We start from the raw sequence: 23419 nt of genomic DNA, 5'->3' as shown, positions 1-23419 counted from the left end.
TGCCATGATGAAATCCATTACTTCATATGCAAGTCTAAAACATTAAAATAAGAAAATAAGTTCAACAGGCTTTCTGTTCGATTATTTTCCAGCCGTGGCTAGAGTGTTTTCCGAGCACATGTAAGTCTGGACTAACTAACCTGTAGTATTAGGTGGTTTAATTGTCTACATTTGTGATGAGTTTAGCAGGGTATAACCCCATCACACTCTCGGACAGTGGTTCTCGACCTGTGGGTCTTGACTTCTTTGGGGGTCTTAGGTAGGGTTTCTATTGCTGTGAAGAGACACCATAACCACGGCAACTCTTATAAAGGAAAAACATTTAATTGGGGTGGCTCACATTTTCAGAGATTAAGTCCATTAGCATCATGGTGGGACATGGCTGCTTGCAGGCTCCAGACTTGGTGCTGGAGAGGGAGCTGAGAGTTCTATATTTTGCATAGGCAAGAGGAAGCGGTCTAACTCACTGGGAATAGCTTGAGCATAGGAGACCTCAAAGCCCATCCCCATAGTGACATACTTTTCTAACAAGGCCACACCTCCTAATAGTGCCATTCCCTTTGGGAGCCATTTTTTTTTTCAAACCACCACACTGGATACCCTGCATATCCAATATTTACATTACGATTCATAACAGTAGCAAAATTACAGTTACAAAGGAGCAACAAAATAATTTTATGGTTGGGGGTCCCTATAACATGAGGAATTGGACTAAAGCATTAGGAAGCTTGAGAACCACTGGGCTAGGAGCATCTGCACCTGCAAAGCACTGAGACAAGGTTTAACATAGAGTAAGAGCTCAATCGAAGTTTTCTGTTGGGGCTGGAGAGATGCTTCAGCAGTGAAGAGCGGTGGATCACAATTCACTGTAGCTCTCGTTCCAGGGGATTGGAGGGCCTCTTCTGGTGCACTTACACATACGCAGGCAAAACACCTCATACACATACAAGTTTAAAACAAGCTACCCATTGATATCACGAAGAGCATAGCTAACTAATTCTTACCTCTGTCAGTCACCTGAAATACTTTGGTTCTAAGCAGTAGGCAGGGACACTAGTGTCTTACATGTGTTAAGACATGTAACTTCTTTTTTTGTTTGTTTGTTGTTTTTTGTTTTAGTTTTTCGAGACAGGGTATCTCTGTGAAACAGCCCTGGCTGTCCTGGAACTCACTCTGTAGACCAGGCTGGCCTGGACGTCATAGAGATCCACCTGCTTCTGCCTTCCGAGTAGTGGGATTAAGGGCGTGCACCACCAGGAGCCGCTATATGGACTGATTTTTTTTTTTTTTTTTTAAGATTTATTTCTTTATTATGTACGCAGTGTTCTACCTGCAGGCCAGAAGAGGGCACCAGATCACGTTACAGGTGGTTGTGAGTCACTATGTGGTTGCTGGGAATTGAACTCAGGACCTCTGGAAGAGCAGCCAGTGCTCTTAACCTCTGAGCCATCTCTCCAGCCCTATGGACTGATTTTTAAGCGTGTTATATTTTTATTTTCAAAGCATCTCTCAGGCCGCGGTGCAAAGATAACCGGGCCTGAAGCGCAGACTTGTCGCCTAGCAACCAGAACTCGCTGAGTGGCCTGGGGTTGTCTGGCTTAAGAAGGAGGTCCCGCCCCCTCAACGCTCTACCCCGCCCCTCTCCCCTCACTAGCTGGGGACAGCGGGCGACCCCGCCCACCTCCTGGCCCCGCCCCCCGCCGGAGCCTCGTGTAGCTCCGTGCCCGTCCTGGGCGGGCAGAGGCTTCTCATTGGTCAGTTCTCCGGAAGCTGGGGGATTCGGATTCGCGAGCCCTGCGCTGCGACTGGGGAGCCGCTGGAAGCGCGTGAATGGTGCGTGGCTGCCGCGCGGGGTGCGCGCGGAGCGGGACGGGGCGGCCCCGGATTTGGGGGGTGGGGTGGGTGGCTGGCTGGAGGGAGCGGGCCTCAGTTTCCTCCGATGCAGAAACGTGGCCTCCGCTAGCGGCACCCCAGGCTCTCCCGCGCGGCCGGCCCAGCTGCTGGCCTGGCTTGTCAGAGGCTGCGAGGGGACCAAGGAGGCTTGGGGACCCCCACCGCTCGCAGGCCCCCGGGCTTGACGGGCTCTCTGGTTCCCAGAGTCCCGGCGCAGGATGTTCGTCCTGGTGGAGATGGTGGACACCGTGCGCATACCGCCGTGGCAGTTTGAGCGGAAGCTCAACGACTCCATTGCCGAGGAGCTGAACAAGAAATTGGCCAACAAGGTATTGGGCCCTCGGGCTGGCAGGCAGTGTCCGCCCCCGTCCCCGCCGCTAACCTGGCTGTTGTCGCCTGGTTTCAGTCTTGGTCTTGCACACATGTAACTTCATGTCAGGGTCTCCTTTCCTTTTCTGACTTCTGAACCAGGTTTGGATGTCAGTCGTACTCAAAGGAGTTAATGGGCCGGGCGAGGTAGTGCACACCTATAATCCCAGCTTCTTGGGTCGTTGAGGAGTGTGACGATCGTGAGTTCGAGGCCAACGTGGGCAACATAAGCGTCAGGGTGTTGAACAGTACTTAAATTCGCTTGGCATTTGCGGGACCTTTGGATCGATTCTCAGTATGGCCAGAAAATAAACCAAACAGAGAGAGCGCGCCCAAAATGGGTGTGTAAAAGAGAAACTGGAAAAATGCCAGTTTCCACATTCAGTTTCCGTGCAGTCTTGGCCAAGTCACCCGCTCTGGGCCTCACTTTCATTTGTAAAACGGGGATAATTGTTTTTTTGTCAACTGTGCATTCTGTGGACGGTAGTCTGTCTATTCATTCTCAAAACAGTTTTTTGCACACCTGCTGTGGGCCATGCCAGTGTGCCCCAGGGCCTGCTGGAGAGGCCTTTCCACTCTCCTGTGGGGACTGCTCAGTTACCCTGTTTCGTGTCTCTTAACCACAGCTACTTTCTTGTTTATCTGAACATTAGTTGTTTTTTTTTTTTTTTCAAGATTTTACATTTTCTTTTTATGTTTGTGTGTACCTGTGTGTGCTACAGTGCATGAGAGGTCAGAGGACAGTTTGTGGGCCCTTCCACCGAGTCTGTCTCTGGAATGGAACTCAGCAGTCAGGGTTAGAGGTAGGAGGTAGGTTGCTTTCCCAGCTGAGTTATTTATTTGGCTATTGTGTTTCCCTTTCCGTGGACAGATACAGGGTCCTCTCTGACTTACTCCTTTAATATCCCCAACACTTAGCCAGAGTGTGGCGGTGGAGACAGAGGCTCTGCTCCTGGAGTGTAGTGGGGTGGGGGGGGGGACTTGACTAAAAGGGTCTCACAGTTGAGTATATTCTGGTGGCTTGGGGTGAATGGCATGAAGGGCAGGCATGCACACCCACCTAGGCCACAAAGCAGCATCACCCGGGATCAAAGAGATTGGTGGCTTTTTCGAGGAAATATCGCTTGACCTGAGATCTGGTGGTGAGGGGGAACCAAGCGTAGGCTCTGGTTTGAGGGTTGGAGCGGGTTGGTGTAAAGAGCTGAGCCAGCATGTGCACAGGTCCTGAGGCAGGAGGGCTCGTAGCCTCTGACTGGGCACAGAGGAGGGTGGTGTAGCTGGAACCGTGAGGGAGGTCTAGGGATGTAGATAGACGCAGACCACAGGGCCCTGGGGGACTTTGGAGTTCAGGTATTGTTCTTTAGAGGCCAGTAGGAGGTGCTATTCTGTGAGCAGGGCGGAGATATATAGATAGATAGATAGATAGATAGATAGATAGATAGATAGATAGATAGATAGATAGATAGATAGATAGGAGGCAGGTGGTCCCTTTATGGGAGCCTGCGGTCAGAGGAGGAGGTAGGTATACACACAGACCTGGGGTTTGTCAGGTGGAGGGACCAATTCACTGACTTATTTGTTGGGCCTTGCAGGCACAGAGGTCTGTCTGCCTCCGATGCTCAGGTGCTAGTATTAAGGTATTCGTCACTGTCTTAGTCACAGTTCTGTTGCCAAGAAGAAATACCATGACCGAGGCAACTCTAAGAAAAAGCATTTTGTTGGAGGCCTGCAAACAGTCCAGAGGTTTAGTTCATTATCATCACGGCGGGGAGTATGTCAGCACATGGGGTGCTGGAGCAGTAGCCAAGAGCTACATCCTGATCCGCAGGACGAGAGAACAGGATTGGCCTGGTGTGGATGTTTGAAACCTCAAAGCCCACCCCAGTGACAGACTTCCTCCAACAAGGCCACACCTCCTAAGCCTTCTAATCTTTCTCACATAGCATCCCTCCCTGATAATTAAGCATTCCAATAGATGGGCCTGTGGAGGCCATTCTTATTCAGACTCCCACAGCCACCACATCCAGGGCTTCTTTTGCTAATTTTTTTTTCTTTTTTGGTTTTTTTTTTTTTTTTTTTTTTTTTTTTTTTTTTTTTTGGTTTTTCAAGACAGGGTTTCTCTGTGTAGCTTTGCGCCTTTCCTGGTACTCGCTTTGGAGACCAGGCTGGCCTCGAACTCACAGAGATCCGCCTGGCTCTGCCTCCCGAGTGCTGGGATTAAAGGCGTGCGCCACCACCGCCCGGCTAAAAATATTTATTTATTTATTATGTATACAGTATTCTACCTGCATGTATCCCTGCAGGCCAGAAGAGGGCACCAGATCTCATTACAGGTGGTTGTGAGCCACCATGTGGTTGCTGGGAATTGAACTCAGGACCTCTGGAAGAGCAGTCAGTGCTCTTAACCTCTGAGCCATCTCTCCAGCTCTTTTTTGGTTTTTTGAGACAGGATTTCTCTGTGTAGTTTTGTTGCCTGTCCTGGATCTCGATCTGTAGACCAGGCTGACCTTGAACTCACAGAGATCTGCCTGGCTCTCCCTTCCGAGTGCTGGGATCAAAGGTGTGCACCACCACTGCCTGGCCTTTGCTAATTTGATTACATGTATTTATTTTGCATGTGGGTGTCCACACCACAGCACGTGTGAGTAGGTCAGAGGACAACTGTGGAGAGAAGGTGATTCTCCTTCCGCCAAGTGGTCCTGGGGTCCAACTTAAGTTGTCAGGATTGGTGGCACGCACCTTGATGGCCAAGCCATTTTGCCAATACTGCCTCCCCACTTATTTTTGAGGCAGGGTCTCATGGGGCTGAACTGACATCACATTCACTGTGTAGGCAAGGATGGCTTTGGACTTCTGATGCTCCTGCCTCCACCTCTCAGGTGCAGGGATTACAGGCGGGCACCACCATGCCTGGCTGAGGCCAATTCACTGACTCCTGTGAAAGGCACCCCCACAGAAGAGGTCTGTGGTTCTACAGAAGAGCTCATTGCAGGGTGCTCTGCCCCAACTCTGAGGTGCTCTGACGTCTCTCTAGTCCCTGAGCAGCTCTGGTGAGGTGTGTGACTAGGGGGTGGTACATGTGCAGACACTGAGCCAAGTCATTTAGATACCAAAGTGTGAGCTTGGGGTGTGTGGGGTTCTGCGCTATTGAAGGACTTTGGCCATGTATCCTTGTGCGAGCCCTGTCTGTGTGTGTGTGAGGTGGTGTGAGTGTGGTGTAAGTGTGGCGGGGTTCTCACACTTACTGCCTGTGATCTGGAGCACAGACTCTGGGATATTGGGAAATAGAGGTTTAAGCAGAGATTCCCACTGCCAGTCTTCTCCAGGGGTGACAGTAAACTTCGGTCATTTGTGGTCTCTGAACCTGCCACCAGGATACTTCATGTCCATCCTACTCACTTAACAACACTTCAGCTGGTGTCTCTTTTTGGGGGGGGTCAGGGTGGGAGGGAGGGAGTTTCTCTCTGAACTCACTCTATAGACCAGGCTGACCTTGAACTCACAGAGATCCGCCTGCCTCCCCGTCCTGAGTGCTGGGATTAAAGGCATGTGCCACCACCGCCCAGTCTGGTGTCATTTTTGAACGTGGAAAAACTGAGGCTCAGAGAGGCAAAGTAAGTCCTTGGTGGTCCCACAGTGAGGTGGAGCTGGCTTTGGAAGCTGGCTTGTCACTCAGGCCCTGCTCTTTCCAGAGTTCTGCGTCCTGAGGTCCCTGCTACAGTCACCTCCTGCAGAGTCTTAGCTCATGTCCATCTAGGAAAAGGGTACTCAGAGCTTGCTTATGATCATGGGGGTTTTGGAGGAGCTAGGCCCCGGGGTCACTGTGTGTATGCACATGTATGCACAGGTCGTGTACAACGTGGGACTCTGCATCTGTCTGTTTGATATCACCAAGCTGGAAGATGCCTATGTATTCCCAGGGGACGGAGCATCACACACCAAAGGTGGGTACCTTCATTTCCTAGGGTGCGGCTCATTTTCTGTAGCAAAAGATCAAGCTGCCATGCCTCTTGGAGTGGCAGGGGACCTGGGCCCAAGTCCTAATTCTGCTAGGAGTTTACTTCAGTGACCATGGGTACTCTTGTCCTCTGGGCCTCAGTTTCCCTACCTGTAAAACAGCAGTGTGGACGGGGAGATTCTCAAGGCTGCTACAGTTTTGAGATTGAGATTGTGGTTTAACCTGTGGGTCTCTTAGGTTCCATCTGAAGCCCCCTGATACTTGTCCAGCCCTCAGGCTACTCATTGCTTCATGGTGTGTAGTGAGGTGGCCTGCTAGGCAAGGGCCCTAAGTGGTGGCTGTTACTGGTGGAGAGCAGAAGGTGAGGGAAAGAGCAGGCTAGTTGGGTCTAGGGACTGGGAGGGGTAGGTAGGACACAGCAATCAGAACTGGCCTCTGGGGCCAGCGAGGGGCTCAGGGGTAAAGGTGCTTGCTGTACAAATGCAGAGCCCCGAGTATGATACCCAGAACTCACTGGATATGGGAAGGAAACTGCACAAAATTTTCCTCTGATTGCCACATGATGATCTCACACACACACACACACACACACACACACACACACACACACACACACCACAGTGTGGCCTCTGAGCAGGGATGGTGATACACACCTGTATCCCAACCCTTGGGAGGCGGAAGCAGGAGGATCAGGAGTTCCAGGCCAGCCTGGGCCATCTATCTAACAGTGATAGTAGATTCTGTACTTCAGGACTGCCAGGAGGACCAGGAAACTATTATAGTCATGCTCAAGACGGGGCCTTGGCACTGAGGGAGCATGGGGATTGCTTGTTTCTGTTGGTTCTGTGGGTTACGTGGGTGGTGCTCTTCTGGGCAGTCTTGGCCAGGACTGGAATGTCCGGCTTGGTGGTTTCAAAAGTCTGAAGTTCAGTGCCTAAGTCTTCAGCCTTGCCTAGATGCCAAAAGTTGTCATGTGACTAAGACTGTGGGATGGAGAGACAGACTATACCCGTTGGTGAGGGAAAGTGTAAAACTGGAAGGGCTGGGCATGTGGGGGTGAAAGGGTAGTGGGCGGAGTCTGCAGAGGTGGTACTCGGAGTCAGTATCGGGCTTCTTGTCTTCCCTGGAGGGTGTAGGGCATCCTCAGTCTGGCTTGCATTGGGCCATCAGAAGGGTGGCCAGGAGGAACTCTGCATCCTGTCTGAAGGCCCTGGGTGGAAATGATCCTCAGCTTGCCCAGGGCATGCAGTATCAGCCAGGGAATGGGCAGAGGCAGAGAGTGTTTTAACAAGAGCCCTGTGACAGACACACAGGCCACAGTGGTGAAACCTTGTCTTTGTCCATGTTGGTCAGCCTCAGCCCAGGGACGGGTGCTCAAGCATTCTGGAGTGTGCGGAGACAGCCTGGGGTCTGTGCTGGCATCCCGAGACTAATTAATTGACATGGTGTTGAGCTCCACAGAGAGCCCCCGGAAGTAGGCTGTCTTTGTGTGCACTAAGCGGTTTCATGAGCAAGCCCAGAGTGTGGAAACAGCTCTGAGGAGCTCTGTTCTCAGGGAGGAGTGCCAAGCTGAGCAGGGCTCTGCACTCAGACAAGGGCAGGGCAGGGCCTCTGTTCTCAGAGAATGCGGCTGAGCCTAGCGGGGCTCTGTTCTTGGGCTGACAAGAGCCTGTGGTCCAGGAGGCAAATGCTGAAAACTTGAGGGGAGCACCAGAAACAAATCACCGTCAAGGAAACGCTGCCTTGACGCTGGCAATATTTGGCGCTTGGTCTCAGCACTGGTTTGTATTGACCCCCACACCCTGCTCACCCTGGGTCTCTGGTTTCATTGTGGGAGATGTGTAAGTACTGAGCACTGAGTTACGTATATCCCACAGACCTGTGTGTCAGTTCTGGCCCTAGGCTGGGGGCCTGGGCAGCTAAGTCTACCCGTCACAGAGGGGGACGTCCTCTGAGACCCTGAGCACTGCGGGAACGTTAGGGCCATGCCACACTCCTTCCTCTGCTGCGTGCAGGTGGAGGTCAGAAGGACGCCTGTTAGGGTCTGTTCTCTCCTTCCACCATTTGGGTCTTGACGATCCAACTCCGGTGGTCAGACTTGGTAGCAAGCCCCTTTATCCACTGAGCCATTTTGCAGGCCCTATTCTGCTCTCTGACTTGGAGAACCTGACCACTTCAGTGCCTCATGGGAGTGGAATCGGGAATTTGTTCTTTTCCCAGAAACTGGACACATCCTAAGGGTTGTGGAGTACGTATCCTGGAACACATCTGCTTATGCCTGCTCGCTAAGAACAAATGATTTACACACACACACACACACACACACACACACACACACACACACACACACACACACACACACCCAGGGAGCTGGGGTGGGGAGTGGAGTACGGTCCCGGGGGTGGGGACTCAGCCTCATGCTGTTTGGTGTCCCACCATCCCACCAGTGTGCCACACCTTCCAGCTCTTGGTGGTGGATTTTTTTTGTTTGTTTGTTTTTTGTTTTTCGAGACAGGGTTTCTCTGTGTAGCTTTGCGCCTCTCCTGGAACTCACTTGGTAGCCCAGGCTGGCCTCGAACTCACAGAGATCCGCCTGCCTCTGTCTCCCAAGTGCTGGGATTAAAGGCGTGCGCCACCACCGCCCGGCTGGTGGTGGATTTTTAAGACAGGGTCTCTTGTGCAGCCCTGGCTGTCCTGGAACTCACCAGGTAGACCAGGCTGGCTCTTCTTCCAGGGTGCTGGGATTAAAGGCGTGCGCCACCATGCCCAGCTCCAGCCTCTCTTTTCAAGGCTGGTTAATGTACTGTGTGTGCCCACTGAGCTCTTGTTCATTCATTAGTCATGGGCATGGGCTGCTCACCACTTGCTTCCACATATGGCCCTGGGCGCTGGTTTACATGCTGTCCTGTCCTGGTAGGCCTGTGCCAAACAAAGCCTGGCAGAAGCTTTGAGCTGAATGCTAGGTTATGAGGAGGGCAGTGTTTTTCCATCCATGTCTGCTCCTGGCTGCATTCTGGAAAGTTAGCAGAAGGCCCAGTCATCTTCAGGGTTTTCGTTACCTGTGCAGGAAGGCGGGTGGACAGAGCTGGCCAAAGTGGGCCCCTGAAGGAGTCCCGGAGAAGCCCGTGCTAGGAGGGAGTCTGTCCGAGGAAGGTGCATTCAGCCTGCTGGCCTTGTCCAGGGAAAGACTTAGAGGAGGGTTACCAACCCGTGGGTCGTGACCCCTTTGGGTTGCACATCAGATATCCTATATATCAAGATATTTACATTACAATTCATAAATAGCAAAATTACAGTTATGAAGTAACAACAAAAATAATTTTATTTTATTCTTTTAAACTTGGCTTTTTTTTTTTTTTTTTTAATATTTTATGTGCATTGTTGTGAAGATGTCAGGTCCCCTGGAACTGGAGTTACAGACAGTTATGAGCTGCCATGTGGGTACTGGGAATTGAACCTGGGTCCTCTGGAAGAGCAGCCAGTGTTCTTAACCACTGAGCCATCTCTCCAGCCCCCAAATAATTTTATGGTTGGTGGGTCACCACAACATGAGGAACTGTATTAAAGGGTTGCAGTATTAGGAAGGTTGAGAACCACTGCTTAGAGGCTTTCCGAGGCAGAATGGGCAGGAGAGCTGTGTGGTTGGAGTAGGTCACTCTTCCTCTGGATGGGGAAAACATGGCATCTGACCCAGCAGTTCAGACGGGCAGTTGGCCAATGGCAGAGAGCATCTTCCTGTTTGAGGGGGTCAGTGACAGGTATGGCTTCTACTAAGGCCAGCTTGACTTTGGAGTCACTAATGGCCCAGAATCAAGGCTTAGGTGTGACTGAGATGGATTTGGAAACCAGCCTTGGTCCAAGACAGCAGCTGCTGCTGGTCCCTTTGGAGACCAGCCGTGACCTTGCAGAAGTGAGTGGGGGTCGGTCCTCTGGCTTAGCAGACAGGCAGGTCTAGACCCACAGGAGAACTTGGCGTGGACCACTGGGTAAGTGTGCTGGCAGTGAGGTGGACATGGGCAAACATGAGCGGCCCTAGGCTTCATGACCATCATGGAGGGTCTGGTGTAACTGACAACAATATTTCCTTCTTTCCCAGTCCATTTCCGATATGTGGTGTTCCACCCGTTCCTGGATGAGATTCTCATCGGGAAGATCAAAGGTTGCAGCCCAGAGGGTGTGCACGGTAAGGGGTAACTTCTGGGGTGAGATTGGAACCACCACAGTGGGGCAGGCATTGTATGCTGACCCTGTGGTCCAGGAATCCAGCTGAATCAGAGAAACTGCCCAGCTACAGCACCAAGTGACCGGTGTCCCATCCCCTCGTGCTCTCGAGCTGGCGGAGGCGACAGGCTCATGGTGCCTATAGGTCCCTGGGTGTGCAGTGACCACTCTGGGCTGAGGACTAGGTACTTGGAGCTTTGCCCAGGGCCGTTCAGCCCATGTTGGTAGTGTAGTTAGAGATGTGGGGCTTTGAGGCAGGAGGGGACAGATTGCCCTGGGGACACCTGGGCCACACTAGGAAAGGGGGCTTGCTTGCAGTGTCCAGCCATCTCTTCTGCACTGTCCCTTTGAAGTCCCCATCCCATGCATCATGTTCTCCATTTCCTCCAGTCTCTTTAGGGTTCTTCGATGACATTCTCATCCCTCCTGAGTCATTGCAGCAGCCTGCCAAGTTGTATCCTTTCAAGGTTAATGTGGGGCAAGTGGACACCCCCCCCCCACCCCACCCCCCCCCCCCCCGTGGTGACCCGGGGGCTCTGATCTGTCACTGATGGCAGTGCTGGTGTGAAGCACCAGGCTGCCTCTGCTTCCCACTCTGACCATGGTGTCCCATGCTGGGTGTCTGCCAGGCTGGGTGATATAACTGAACACTGCACACTTTTGGGGCTTCGGTCTCTCCTGTCACCTCACTCAGTTGTCCCTGCAGGGGTCATTTCCGAGATCTTCCCCAGGAGCTTCACTTTGGCAGGCTGCCTCCGTTTCCCAGGGTGTGGGGCTGGTATTTGGAGCCCGGGCTGGAGTGCGAGGCCCCTGTCCTCTTCCTAAGCCTGGGGTTGTTTTTTTTATTTATTTGTTGGTTTAATTTTTTTGGTTTTTTGGAGACAGGGTCTTTTTGTCTTGCCTGGAACTCGCTCTGTAGACTAGGCTGGCCTTGAACTCACAGAGATCCACCTGCCTCTGCCTCCCAGGTGCTGGGATTAAAGGTGTGTGCCACCACTGCCTGCCTGGGCTGTTTTAATGGAGTCCCAGTGGTCTTGGGAGAGAGGCTCAGGTGGCCTGTCACAACTGTACTCACAGCTCCCCGCAGTATCATGACATGGAGAAGGCAGTGTGCCACTAGAGGGCAGTGTGGCTCTGTACACTATGGTGGAGGAGCAGAGTTAGCTCTCTCACACCAGGCCTGTGCAGGGCAGAGGTAGGGTTTATGTGAGACTCCGTGAATTGTCAGCAAATCTGGCCTAGCCTTATTGTTTTCCTCAGGCAGGTGACATTCACGCCTACCTCATCTTCTGGAGACCAGGGCAAGCCTATGATCTACCTTCCTGTCAATTTAATTGAGGCTTGAATGAGAAGTGTGGCGACCTGGTCATTCTCATTTCCAGACTTGGGAATGTAGTTCTCACTTTGGGTCCTGGCCAAACTAGCTCCTCTCCAAGGAGCAGAAGCAGCTTTTACTGGGACTCCCCAGCCGAAATGGCCTCAACCTGGCGTTGGTTTGAACTTGGGTACTTCAGAGGACTCTCCGCCTCATGAACTCCATAGCGTGACTATGGCCTTGACCCTGGTCTCCAGTGATGAAACAGAACAGGTCTGGGTGTGGGAGTATGAGACAGAGGAGGGTGCACACGACCTGTACATGGACACCGGCGAGGAGATCCGCTTCAGGGTAGTGGATGAGAGCTTTGTGGACACATCCCCCACAGGACCCAGCTCAGCCGAGGCTGCCTCTGCCAGCGAGGAGTTGCCAAAGAAGGAAGCGCCGTACACGCTTGTGGTAAGCTGGTGGGAGGCTGCTTTCTTGGAGTTCTACTTCTAGAACCTTCCTTGGCAGGTCAGGTGTCTGCCACTTCTCAGCCTGCTTCTGTGGACTGGGCTATGGGGTGACAGCGTTGCTGTAGATGTTGGGCAGGATGGGGGAGTTTGTCCTGCCTCCCAGAGGGACAGTTCAGGCCGGATTACCACAGGAGGATCTTTGAAGAGAAAGAAACCAAGGAGGGGCTAGAGATGAAAGTTGAGACTAGAGCAGGGTTCCAGGGAAAAGCAGGGTCCTCCCTGTGTGCGACTTTGGGGGCTGAGGAAGACAGTCTGGGGGTGAGGAGGGATTGCCTGATCCCACTTGAACCTGGAGAGCTGAGGCAGGAGCAACATCATGGTCCCAGTCACTCCACAGCCTCCTGGCCTGCCGTTTGCCTGTGCTGGGCCTGCCAGGTGCTCTAGGGTGGGCCATTAGGCCCTCCTGTCCCAGGCAGCCCAGCTGAGTGGTGACAAGTGTACCTGTTTTTCTTTGACAGGGATCTATCAGTGAGCCAGGCCTGGGCCTTCTCTCCTGGTGGACCAGTAACTAGCCCTGGACCTTAACAGTGACTGCCCAGCTTGAAGACCCTGCCCAGACCCTCAGAAGTGGAGTAGTTGGCAAATTCTGAGGAGTGCTGCCCAGACCTAGGCTGGGTGGGACCAGGAGTGCCATCCCTCCCCAGCTCTGGTTCTCTGCCTTCTGGAGCCAGCCCTGAAGTCCTCTGCACCAGATTGCTTTTGGGTTTTTGAAAGTCTCATGGATCCAGGCTGGCTTCTCACTTGCTGTGCAGCATAGAGTAACTGAGTTTCTGATCCTCCAGCCTCTACCTCTTGAGTGCTGCAGTTACAGGTGTGCACCCCCACATCGACTTTATGTGGTAGCGAGGATGGAGCCGGAACTTCGTGCACACCAGGCAAGCGCTCTACCAACCTCGCCCGCACACGGACTAGCTTATTTCTTCAGCGCTGAGGATGGAACCCAGGGCCTCTTTTATGTTAGGCAGGTATTGTACTACTGAGCTAGGCCCAGCCTATCCCTTCCTGTGAACGTCTGGTTTTCAGTGACAGAAGAAACATCTAATAAATAAGGACAGCAGCAGGAGCCCTCCCCCCTTTCAGCAGCTGACATCATGATCTAAGATCACCAAATTGCCAACCTGGGACAGCATTCCCAGATGTAGGACTTTGGCATTTATGAGACCAGACTGACTCTAGCTGAGCTTGGCGGTTCTGTAGTAAATGCAGAGGCCACTCAAGCGGGTGATTTAAGGCCAGGGCTGTTAGCTACAGCACCAACTGCAGACACCTTTCCCCATCATTTGGAAGGAGCACTCCTCCCCTCCCCAAATGAGCCAAACCAGCCCCTTGTCTAGGACATGGAGGCTATGGGGTTGCTGTCCTAAGGTCTACTGTATAAGAAGCCTGGGGTTGCCACTGTCCCGATGTGACCACAAGTATCATGTGGGGTTAGTGATGCCCCAGGTCTCAGCAAATGACTCTGCCAAGCACTGTTGTCCTTTCTCCCACTGGCACTAAGATATTTGTGTAATAAGTACTGTTTGGTAACAAACCTCAATGGCCTGCCTGGGTCTTTCCATGTGGGGGTACCAGGTAGTGTCATCTTACTGGAAGAGGAACCTATTTTACCGCAACCTTCTGCTGCGGAGACAGCATCTATGATTAGGTGTGACTTGGGGGCAGATACCTTTTCAGGCTGCTTTTATCTTCCTGTAGTCCAGGCTGGACTTGAACTCAGAGATCCACCTGCCTGTGTCTCCCAGGTACTGGGATTAAAAATGTGCCACCACCACCCACCTTAGGATAGGTGCTGCACCTCCTCTCAGGGTGAGGACCAGGCCTAGTGCATCAGTCCCAAGGGAACAGGAGACAGTCCGTGGTCCCTGACGCTCTACTGCAGGACACGGGCAGGACAGGAGGGGTGGAAAGTGTTTTCTGTTAGTGCTCCCATGTCTGCTGCAGTGACCGAGGGCCAGATGTGACCCAGGCCAGGTGAGGCTTCTGCTGACCTTGGCTTAAAAGATCCTCCCTGCATGCAAGCTGATAGACAACAAATAGACACCAACCACTCTCACACAGAACAGTCAATGGATTTGGATCTTTTTTTTTGTCAGAACAAAAGGTTCTCTAAAATCCTTCGGCCACCAGTGAAATGATGAGGCAGGATAAAAAGTTCTTTAGAGGGAGTGCTGTCATTAAAATAAATACAGGTGCATGGGCTGTTGAAGACGAACCAAACTGAAAGGAAGGCAGGGGCTGGGACAAAAACTTCAGTGCCCTCCACGGTGGCTCACTCTGGGCTGAGGATGGAGAGAGCAGGAAGCAGGTCTGGTCACCATCTTAGAGCAGGAGGCCACGCTGGACAGACAGCTCAGACTGATGATGCACATGGACCTGTACTTTTGATACCCAGCAGGGTCCAGAGTGGGACACAACAGCCAGCCTGGCCCGCCCTTATTGCTGCAGCTCCTTCATCCTGTTCAGGGCACTGCCTGCGCGGAACCACTCGATCTGAGTCTCGTTGAAGGTGTGGTTCAGGAGGATGGTTTCCTGGGTCCCATTAGGGTGCTTGATGATGCATTTCAGAGGCTGCAAAGGAAAGATGGGTGTGGGTGGGAAGGGGAGAGTGTTCCTGGGACTCAGTCCCGACCACACCCACCCAAGAGATCCCTGGTCTGTCTGCCCTCCTTCCTAGTCCCCTGACCTTGCCAGGGGCAAAGTCCTTCAGGCCTTGAATGGTCAGCTTGTCCACTGGATGGATCTTGTTGTAGTCAGAGGGGTCAGCGAAGGTGAGGGGCAGCAAGCCCTGCTTCTTTAGATTGGTCTCTGGAAGACAAACATGAAATCAAAAGTGTGGGTCCTCTGCCCAGGGACCTTTATTAGCACCAGAAGTATCCCCTAAAGCAGTTGGGAGACAGACCCCCACCCACCCAGTCCTACTGGGGATAACCAGACAGTGACTGTGACACCCAAGTCTGCTAGGTTCCAGTGACCCTTTTTCCCAGTAGCACTTCAAGCAGCTTTGCATTATTGCACATGTACATGCCACATGCCACGGATTTCAGTTGACAAGCTTAGAACCCAAACCAGTGTTGGTAGGAGGCTCTGGGCAGCACACTTAGTCAATGCCAACCTGGCGTTGGGTAGGTGGGGACAGGCTATGTGGACTATGGGAGCATGGACTCCAGGCCCAAGTTGGCCACTGACAGTAGGTGACCTAGGGCCTTGAATGAGGAAAGTACTTGGGTTCTAACTCACCATGGATCCTGGCGAAGCTTTTGGTGATGATGGCCCGGCCCCCAAGGTGGCGAGGCTCCAGCGCTGCATGTTCCCGGCTTGAGCCTTCGCCATAGTTCTCATCCCCGATCACCACCCACCTGATGCCATGTTTCTGTCAGGTAACAGGGACAAGGAGGTGAGGCAGAGGAGGGTGCTGCCTGTACCTGCCTAACCTTGGGCAAGTTGAGGTGCAGAGTCAATGTGGGGGAGGCAATTCCTTTCCTGTTGCTCAGGAGCAGCTGAATTTGGGATGAATTGGGCCAGATAAGGCCCAATGGAGTAGGCAGGCTGGATGCTGGTTCTGCCTGCCTATCTGCAGTGGACAGGGTGGCAGCTAGCCGTCATGGGCAGTGCAAACCCAGGGTGGGTGGAGTGGGAGAAAGGCCGTGGCTGCATAGTCGGAGCCGGAGGCTAATGGCCCTCCATGACGCTGAGAGGCCATTCAGTTGTATAGTCAATGATAGGGGCCTGAGGAGACTACCAGTTCCTTAGGCGTCTATCTGCACTGTCCCAGTCAGCCACAAAGAGGTGCCAGACGACCCTCACCAGTACCCTACATCAGTCCTGGAGCCCTTCAAGAAGTGGGCCAGGGTTGGAGAAATGGCCCCACAGTAAAGGGCTCTTCAGAGGAACCACGTGGCAGCTCCCAACCATGTCAAACTCCAATTCTAAGATATGATGCCCTCTTCTAGCCTCTGTGGCACCAGACATGCACATGATGCACAAACACATACAGGCAAAACCCATACACACAAAAAGTAGTGTGGGGCAGTGCTGGTGCACACCTTTGATCTCAGCGCTTGAGAGGCGGACCTCTGAGTTCAAGGCCATCTTGGTCTACAGAGCTAGTTCCAGGACAGCTAGAGTTTCAAAGAGGAACCACCAGGTGGACCAGGTGGGGCCCTGGCTCAGGCCTGGCTTAGACCCTCACTGCGTGGTCTGTGTGGAGACCTCCTGAGGCTCTTCTCTGAGCTTTACTTTCAACTGAATTCAAAAGCAGCACTTTTATATGGTTTCCTTCAACCTTCTTTGGTCTGGGGCCAAACACCTGCTGTGACTCATCTCTGACTCCAGGGCAGGGTCTCCTGGGTGCTGGGGTGACAATTTTCTCTAGGTATGCCCCCCTCACCCCCAGGCCCTCAGGAGAGCAACTCCCAACACTGTTTCCACCAAACAACGCTGGCCCACCTTGTAGTATCGAGCAGTGTCAGGGACAGGGCCGAACTCCTGGGTGACAGCATTGCGCACGGAGTTGGCCTTGCCGTTTTCAATGTTGATGGCACCGATGAGCAGGTTATTAGAGATGTTGTCCAGGTGTCCACGGAACTTGAGCCAGGGGCCAGCAGCAGAAATGTGGTCGGTGGTGCACTTCCCTTTGACCTTGGGTGGGTAAAGAGGCCAGGCCAGGTTAGGCAGTGACCAGAACAAGCAGGGAAGATGAGCGTTATGTCTGGCCTTGGACCTGTAGTCTATGGAGTGAGTCCTGGTTCAGGTTCCCATGCCCACCTGGTTCAGGCAAGGCCATCACCCACCCTGTCAAAAGCCCCCCAAACGCAGTCTCCATGACAGGATACTTTCTTCCAGGACAGGCTACATGGAGGGCAGAGGCAGCTGTTTGCTTATTCAGCTAAGCTGCCAGGGGTGGAAGATCAGCAACTCCATGCCAGACACAGAAGCTAGGAGTCATGTCTGGGTCCTAGCTCACATGAGCTAAATACTGGCTGTCACAGGCGTGCCTGGACAGCCCTTAGTAAGCCCATAAATTATTGTCAGACATGAGTCTGAGGCCCTTGACCACATAGAAAGGCCGAGCTCCCAAACAGTCCGTATCCAGTAATGACCCACAGGAATGCTGTGGAAGTCTGTTGTCAATCCAGAGCTGACCCGAGTCACACGTGATACGTTCCCCACACCAGCTGGCTAGATCAGGCTCTGCCCAGCCCAGAGCCATGGAGAAGGGGAACCGAGGCTGCTGTGATCTCTTCCTCCTTGCAGCCAGCCCCCCTGTTCCCATGAGGTCCCCAGCCATGCCCAATGCTTATGGATGGGATGCTTGTGCCAACCTTGATGAGGATTTGCAGATCCTCCAGATCTTTGCCGTCCCACTTGTCAAAAGGCTCCAAGAGCTGCAGGCGCTGGCTGGTAGGGCTCACATCCACCCGCTGCCCACTGCTGTCCTTCGGGGGGTGCTGGTAGGTGTCCTGCCCTGGGTCAAAGTCCTACAGAAGGGATGGAGACACACTGGGCACTGAATCCTTACTCCCTCCATGGACGTCTCATACATCACAAGCTTCCCTGTGCCCCAAACCTCACTCATCTTCAAACAGTGTTAGCCCACCTCAAATGGGTCCAGGCAGCTAGGCCAAGGCACATCTTTGGTGGCTAACCATACAAAATGGAGCATCTGCTCACCGATCGGGGAAGCTCATCTGCATCTGGAGCCTCCAGCTGGAACTTCTTGCCATCCTTGCCTGTCAAGAAGTCGGTTTCTGGGTTGAACTTAAGGGTTCCCGCAATGGCCAGGGCTGTAACAATCTGAAACGGAGGAGGCCAGTTCGCTGGTTTGCCACCCACACCTACCTACCCATCTTCTTCCTTCTTTAAAATCAGAATGTGCGTATGGTGTGTGTGTGGGTGTGTGTGTGTGTGTGTGTGTGTGTGTGTGTGTGTGTGTGTGTAAATGCCAAAGCATAGATGTTGGGGTCAGAAAAAAACTTTGTATGGTTGATTCTCTCCTTCCACCTTTATGTGTGTGTGTGTGGGGGGGGATTCTGGACATTGAACTCAGGTCTCTAGGGTCATGTGTAGCAAGCACTTTTGTCTGCTGAGTCATCCTGCTGACCCTCAAGGTCTCATGATGCACCTGGAGCTTTCCTGTTTGGCTAGGCTGGCTGGTCAACAGGCCCCAGGGATTTTTTTATTGTGGGTGCTGGGAAGTCAAACTCAGATCCTCACACTTGTGCAGCAAGACCTTCACCAACTGAACCATCTCCCTCCCAGGCCCTCTTCTGAAGCCAGAGCTGCAGGGCTGTCTTTGGGACCACGAGCCACCAGCCTGCAGAGTACTCAAGAACCCAAGGGCCACTCGGCCTCTACAATGGCTGCCAGGGCCTGAACATAGCATTCTCCCTAGGCTGGGCCAGCACTACTATGGCACTTTCCCGTCTCTTGCAGGTGTCCTGGATAGATGGGAGGAGGCCAGTGCACAAATGCTTCAGTGCTGAAAATACTCTTGCTTGGCAGCAAAAGAAAAGCAGAGAATCATTTCCTCACTTAGCAAGAAGAGCTTCTGGATCACTCAGTAAAGTCAAGAGATTAGCCTATGAGGTGGGACACCCACTCGGCGCCTAAGACACGTCAGCTGATTCAATGTCCATAGTACCAGCAAAGGCACATTTTTACTGAACGCAGAAACTGAGTTTGAGACACACCTGTGGCCTCTGCCACTCACAAGGAAGGGAAGAGGAGGGGGCAGAGGGGAGGGAGAGAACCACTCACAAGGAAGGGAAGAGGAGGGGGCAGAGGGGAGGGAGAGAACCACAAGCAAGCATTCACATACCTCTTACATGACCCTGCAAGGTAGGTAAGGGGACCAAGCTCGCGGAGCTGGGAGAGCAAGGACAGTGAAATGCCACAGTCCATTCTCTACTAACCGTGCTAAATGGTTGAGACCCTTAAGAGCTGAGGGAGACCCAGGCGGGAATCACCAAGTCAGCATTCTGTTTGATGAATGACAAGGCCATGCCTTGTGGCTTCCCCTTGGATAACTCACATTAGCAGTGATTGCTGCTGGGTAGGGACTGATAGGCGAGATTAATTTGCCCTTTTATATTTCCTGGGACTTTCTATAATGCCAACCCTAAGCAGCCCATCTCCCTCCCTTTCCTTTGGCCCACCAGGAAAAGGACCCCCAAGGTAGTTTCAGGTATGCCTGGTCAATGTAGTCTCACCTCTGGGGATGTGACGAAGGCATGGGTCTCAGGATTCGCATCATTGCGGCCTGTGAAGTTCCTGTTGTAGGAGGTGACGATTGTATTCTTCTCCCCCTTCTTGATGTCTTTCCTGCAAGAGCAGAGGGGACAGGATTAGAGATATCCAGCCTTGTCACACGGGCTGTCCAGAAGCCAGGTGGTCTGGGTTCTTACGGTGCATATCTAGCTCATGGCAGGAGGGAATGGGAAGGCCCTAAAAACGTTGCCTCCTCTGAGGGACTCAGGCACATGGCGCGGGGGCAACCTCAAGATCAATGGGTCGCATCTGAGACCGAGGAAGAGGCACAGTCCAGCCTGAGGCCTGAGTCTCCTCGCCTGGGCAGCTCCGTCAGAACCACCTGCTTGCCTGCTAGAATGCACCTTGTCAGGGCTTCAGCGGGGCTCTTTCTAATCTGGGTGCCCAGCCAGGTCTGACAAGGACTTCTAACGTGTAGCTGTCCCTGGAACCAGAGGCCTTAGGCTGGAATCTTCTTTCCACTATTTCTTCCAGTCAGCACTCTAAACCCAAGGAGGCAGAGTTGGACCGGACCTCTCAGGGATGCTCTGCTTACCTGTCCCACTGGCCGATGCAAGGGCCACAGGCATTGGCCAAAACGACGCCACCCACATCCCTCAGGATCTGTGCCTGCAGAGGACAAAGAGGACAAGAACCTGTCAGGGCCAGGCCCAATGCAGATGGCAATGGGTAAGGCAGCAGCCTGGGGGATGAAAAGCTGTGCCCGCATTGCCTTAGCCCAACAGGCCATGACTTGTCCTGTCCTGAGCACGCATCAGCAGGCATGGTGGGAAGCAAAGGGCAGGCACAGGCGGACACTCACATAACCATCCCGCTCAATGGTGGCTCGGATCTGCTCAGAGCCGGGTGTGATGGTGAACTGGGACTTGCACTTGAGTCCATGGGCCAGGGCCTGCTTGGCCACAGCTGCTGACCGTCCCATGTCCTCATAGCTTGAATTGGTGCAGCTGCCAATCAAACCTGGTATATTGTGGGTGGTAAAGTCAAAAGTCAGGAGATTATGACCAGGTCTCCATCTGACCTGGATAGAGTTCACCCACTGATCTGGCACAGAGATTACTTCTATAGACATGCTGGAAGCAACTTAGTATCAACAATAAAGAAAGCTACTCATGACTCTGTCATTAACGTTCACTAACCAGGACACTGAACACAGGTCATAGCAAATCCACTTTCACACCAATTTTGTACACAAGTGTAAGTACACATAAAACTCAAAAGGGCGCTGGGTGGTGGTGGGGGTGGTGGGGGTGGTGGTGGTGGTGGTGGTGGTGGTGGTGGTGGTGGTGGTGGTGGTGGTGGTGGTGGTGATGCACACCTTTAATCCCAGCACTAGGGAGACAAATGCAGGGCAATCTCTGAGTTCCAGGCCAGCCTGGGCTACACAGAGAAACCCTAACTCCAAACAAAAACTAAACCAAAATAAAACAACACAAAACCCAAAAAGTTTTATTTTTTTGAGGCAGGGTTTCACGTAGCACAGGTTGATCTTGAACACCTGATCCTCTTGCCTCACTCTCCTGAGTGCTAGGGTCATAAGCATGCACACTGTGCCCCACGTTAGGGTTCATACTAACACATTCACAATGATTATTGCTAATGGAAGCTGACAGGCTAATTTTTCTTATATACTATCTAAGATTTTCTGTTTTCTGCTTGCTTTGGTTTTTGTTTTGTTTATTCTTTTCTTTTTTTTTTTTTTTTTTTTTGGATACAGGGTTTCTCCATGTAGCCCTGGCTGTCTTGGAACTCACTCTATAGACCAGGCTGGCCTCAAACAGAGCTCCACCCCCCCCACCCCCCCCCAGTGCTGGGATTAAAGGTGTGCCTCATGGCCTGCTCTGCTTTCTGCTTGTTCAGCAACAAAAGATCTTAAAAAGTTTTTGTTAAACTGGTCATAGTAGGGCACTCCTTTAATCTCAGCACTCAGAAGACAGAGGCAGGAGGATCTCTGTGAGTTTAAAGCCACTATAGTCTGTCTATATAGACAGTTCTAGGATAGCCAGGGCTACATAGAGAGCCCATCTCAAAAAAAAAAAAAACGTATTATGAAAAAGTTCAGTAGAGAGCTACAGATCGAGTTCTAGGGCAGCCGAGGCTACTCAAAGAAACCCTGTCTTGAAAAACAAACAAAATCAAACAAAATCAGTAGTATGAATGACAGGATACTATCTATCGACATCAAGTTTCTCCTATCAATACAGCCATTTTTTTTTTCTTTTTTGGAAAACAGGGTCTCATTATGTAGCCTTGGCTGGTCTTGAACTCATAGAAATTCACTTGCCCAGCCTCTTGGTGCTGGGATTAAAAGCAGGTACCACCATACCTAGCCAGTAGTTTATTTTTTAATTATTAAACCATCTTTTTAAATATAATTTACTTCAGGCTAGTAAGGGTGAGCATTCTCTGTAATATTATTTAATGCTAGACACTATAGAAGGGTTTGCCTTCAAACTCAAGGGAGCCAGGCTTGCTTTCTCGAGTTTCTCTTAAGTGAAGACGTGGATTAGCGGGTAGCATAGGCATACTTATACTGGAAATGACTTATTGTTATCTGGAAGCCAAGTGTAACAGTGAGCTGTGCCAGCTCGCTCTGGCGACTCCAAGCACTCCCTCTTCTCCACAGTGAGGCCTTCTGATGCGTCCTCTGATGAACAGTGAGCTGGGTTCCTCTTGGTTTGTGTTTGGAAGCAGCTTGCTGAGAGCACAAGCTATTAAGCAGCAGAGCCAGGATTCAAACCAAGGCCTTGTGAGTGCAGGACCCGGGCTCTGGATAGCCAGGCATCTGCACATGGGAAGTGTGTCCACAGCAGCATGACTGCTGTGACTTGTGTTCATACGGAAGTGTTCATAGACACAACAACACAGGAACATTCCCAAAGAACATTTTTCCGGTTAAGGGTTGGAGTTAGAGGTATTTTAAGACTCTTCTTGTGAATATTCACTACACTACAATAAATAGTATTCTTTCTATACCAAGCAGAGGCAATATTTGAATATTCATACCTACCTGAGAAAGGGCCTGCCTGAGGAAGCACCATAAGGTGGCTGTCCACAGCTCTGGGCAGAGCTGCTGGCCCAGAACCTATTAACCTGAGACGGTGGAAGACACTCACCCACTCTGATGTCCAGAGGCCAGCCTTCCTTCTCTGCCACAGTGCCCACTTCTGCTACGGGGTGAGCCAAGTCCGGGGTAAAGGGTCCATTGATGTGCGGCTTTAGCTGAAAAGATGGCACAGAGCAGAGAGGCAGAAAGCAACAGTGAGGATGGGCTTGTTTCACAGATTCCCCACATTTCCACAGAAGGAAAGGCTCTACTGTGTCATAGCAGACAGGTCGCAAAGAGCACCTGGAATTCCCCAACGCCATCAGGCCGTGCTTATCTCCACACAGTACACACAGGAACTGAAGGTTAGAGTGATGTGCCTCACCCCAGGTCACAAGTAGATGGGAGAGGTACAGAAACAATCAGGGCCATCTGCCTCACAAGCCCTAACCTCCCAAACTACACTGTCTTTGGAGGAGCTGGGCCTAGTGGTGAGGCCTGTACTCCAGCTACTTGAGAGGCTGAGGCAGGAGGACAGTAAGTTTAAAGTCTACCTGGGTTCCAAAGTTAGTTCAAGGCGAGCTTGAGTAACTTAGTGAGACCTTGTCTTACAACAGAAAGAAGAGGACTGGGAACACGGACCTGTGGACTGTGCTTGTCTACAAGTGGAGAGCTCTGGGTTCAACTGTACTACCACCAGGGGTCAGGATGGATCAAAAACGTTCCTACTGGAACCTTCTGACAGACAGACCCTGTGGCAGGGCTAACAAATGTGATGCGCACAGCAGAGTGACTGGCACAAGCATCAGTACACCAGACTGTTACTAGCTCCC

At 52.1% G+C, this 23419-nt stretch overlaps 2 protein-coding genes across 2 annotated transcripts in view; one reads left to right on the top strand and one right to left on the bottom strand.

The window, feature by feature from the left end:
• The first annotated feature begins 1732 nt into the window (after positions 1–1732).
• Positions 1733–13811, top strand: Polr3h (RNA polymerase III subunit H). The gene is made up of 7 exons (XM_052748428.1): positions 1733–1833; positions 2098–2222; positions 6110–6206; positions 10317–10403; positions 10832–10895; positions 12014–12215; positions 12733–13811. The coding sequence occupies exons 2-7, from the start codon at positions 2112–2114 to the stop codon at positions 12784–12786; spliced, it is 615 nt and encodes a 204-aa protein (XP_052604388.1). The 5' UTR covers positions 1733–1833; positions 2098–2111; the 3' UTR covers positions 12787–13811.
• A 525-nt stretch (positions 13812–14336) lies between these two features.
• The window catches only part of Aco2 (aconitase 2), a 43081-nt gene continuing 33998 nt past the window's right edge, over positions 14337–23419 (bottom strand). Inside the window, exons 9-18 of the mRNA XM_052748416.1 lie at positions 22657–22762; positions 20343–20500; positions 20076–20149; positions 19483–19594; positions 17945–18067; positions 17596–17751; positions 16721–16912; positions 15512–15644; positions 14958–15079; positions 14337–14842 (exon numbers count right to left, since the gene is read on the bottom strand). Of these exons, the coding sequence (XP_052604376.1) occupies positions 14708–14842; positions 14958–15079; positions 15512–15644; positions 16721–16912; positions 17596–17751; positions 17945–18067; positions 19483–19594; positions 20076–20149; positions 20343–20500; positions 22657–22762 (1311 nt within the window). The 3' untranslated portion in view covers positions 14337–14707. The remainder of the gene's footprint in view (positions 14843–14957; positions 15080–15511; positions 15645–16720; positions 16913–17595; positions 17752–17944; positions 18068–19482; positions 19595–20075; positions 20150–20342; positions 20501–22656; positions 22763–23419) is intronic.

Source organism: Peromyscus californicus, unplaced genomic scaffold (genome assembly GCF_007827085.1).
Source record: "Peromyscus californicus insignis strain IS unplaced genomic scaffold, ASM782708v3 Scaffold_20__1_contigs__length_68692818, whole genome shotgun sequence".
In the NCBI taxonomy this organism is placed as follows: Eukaryota; Metazoa; Chordata; class Mammalia; order Rodentia; family Cricetidae; genus Peromyscus; species Peromyscus californicus.
Note: the sequence above shows the minus strand (reverse complement) of the source record. Positions and strands in the feature narration are given on the sequence as shown.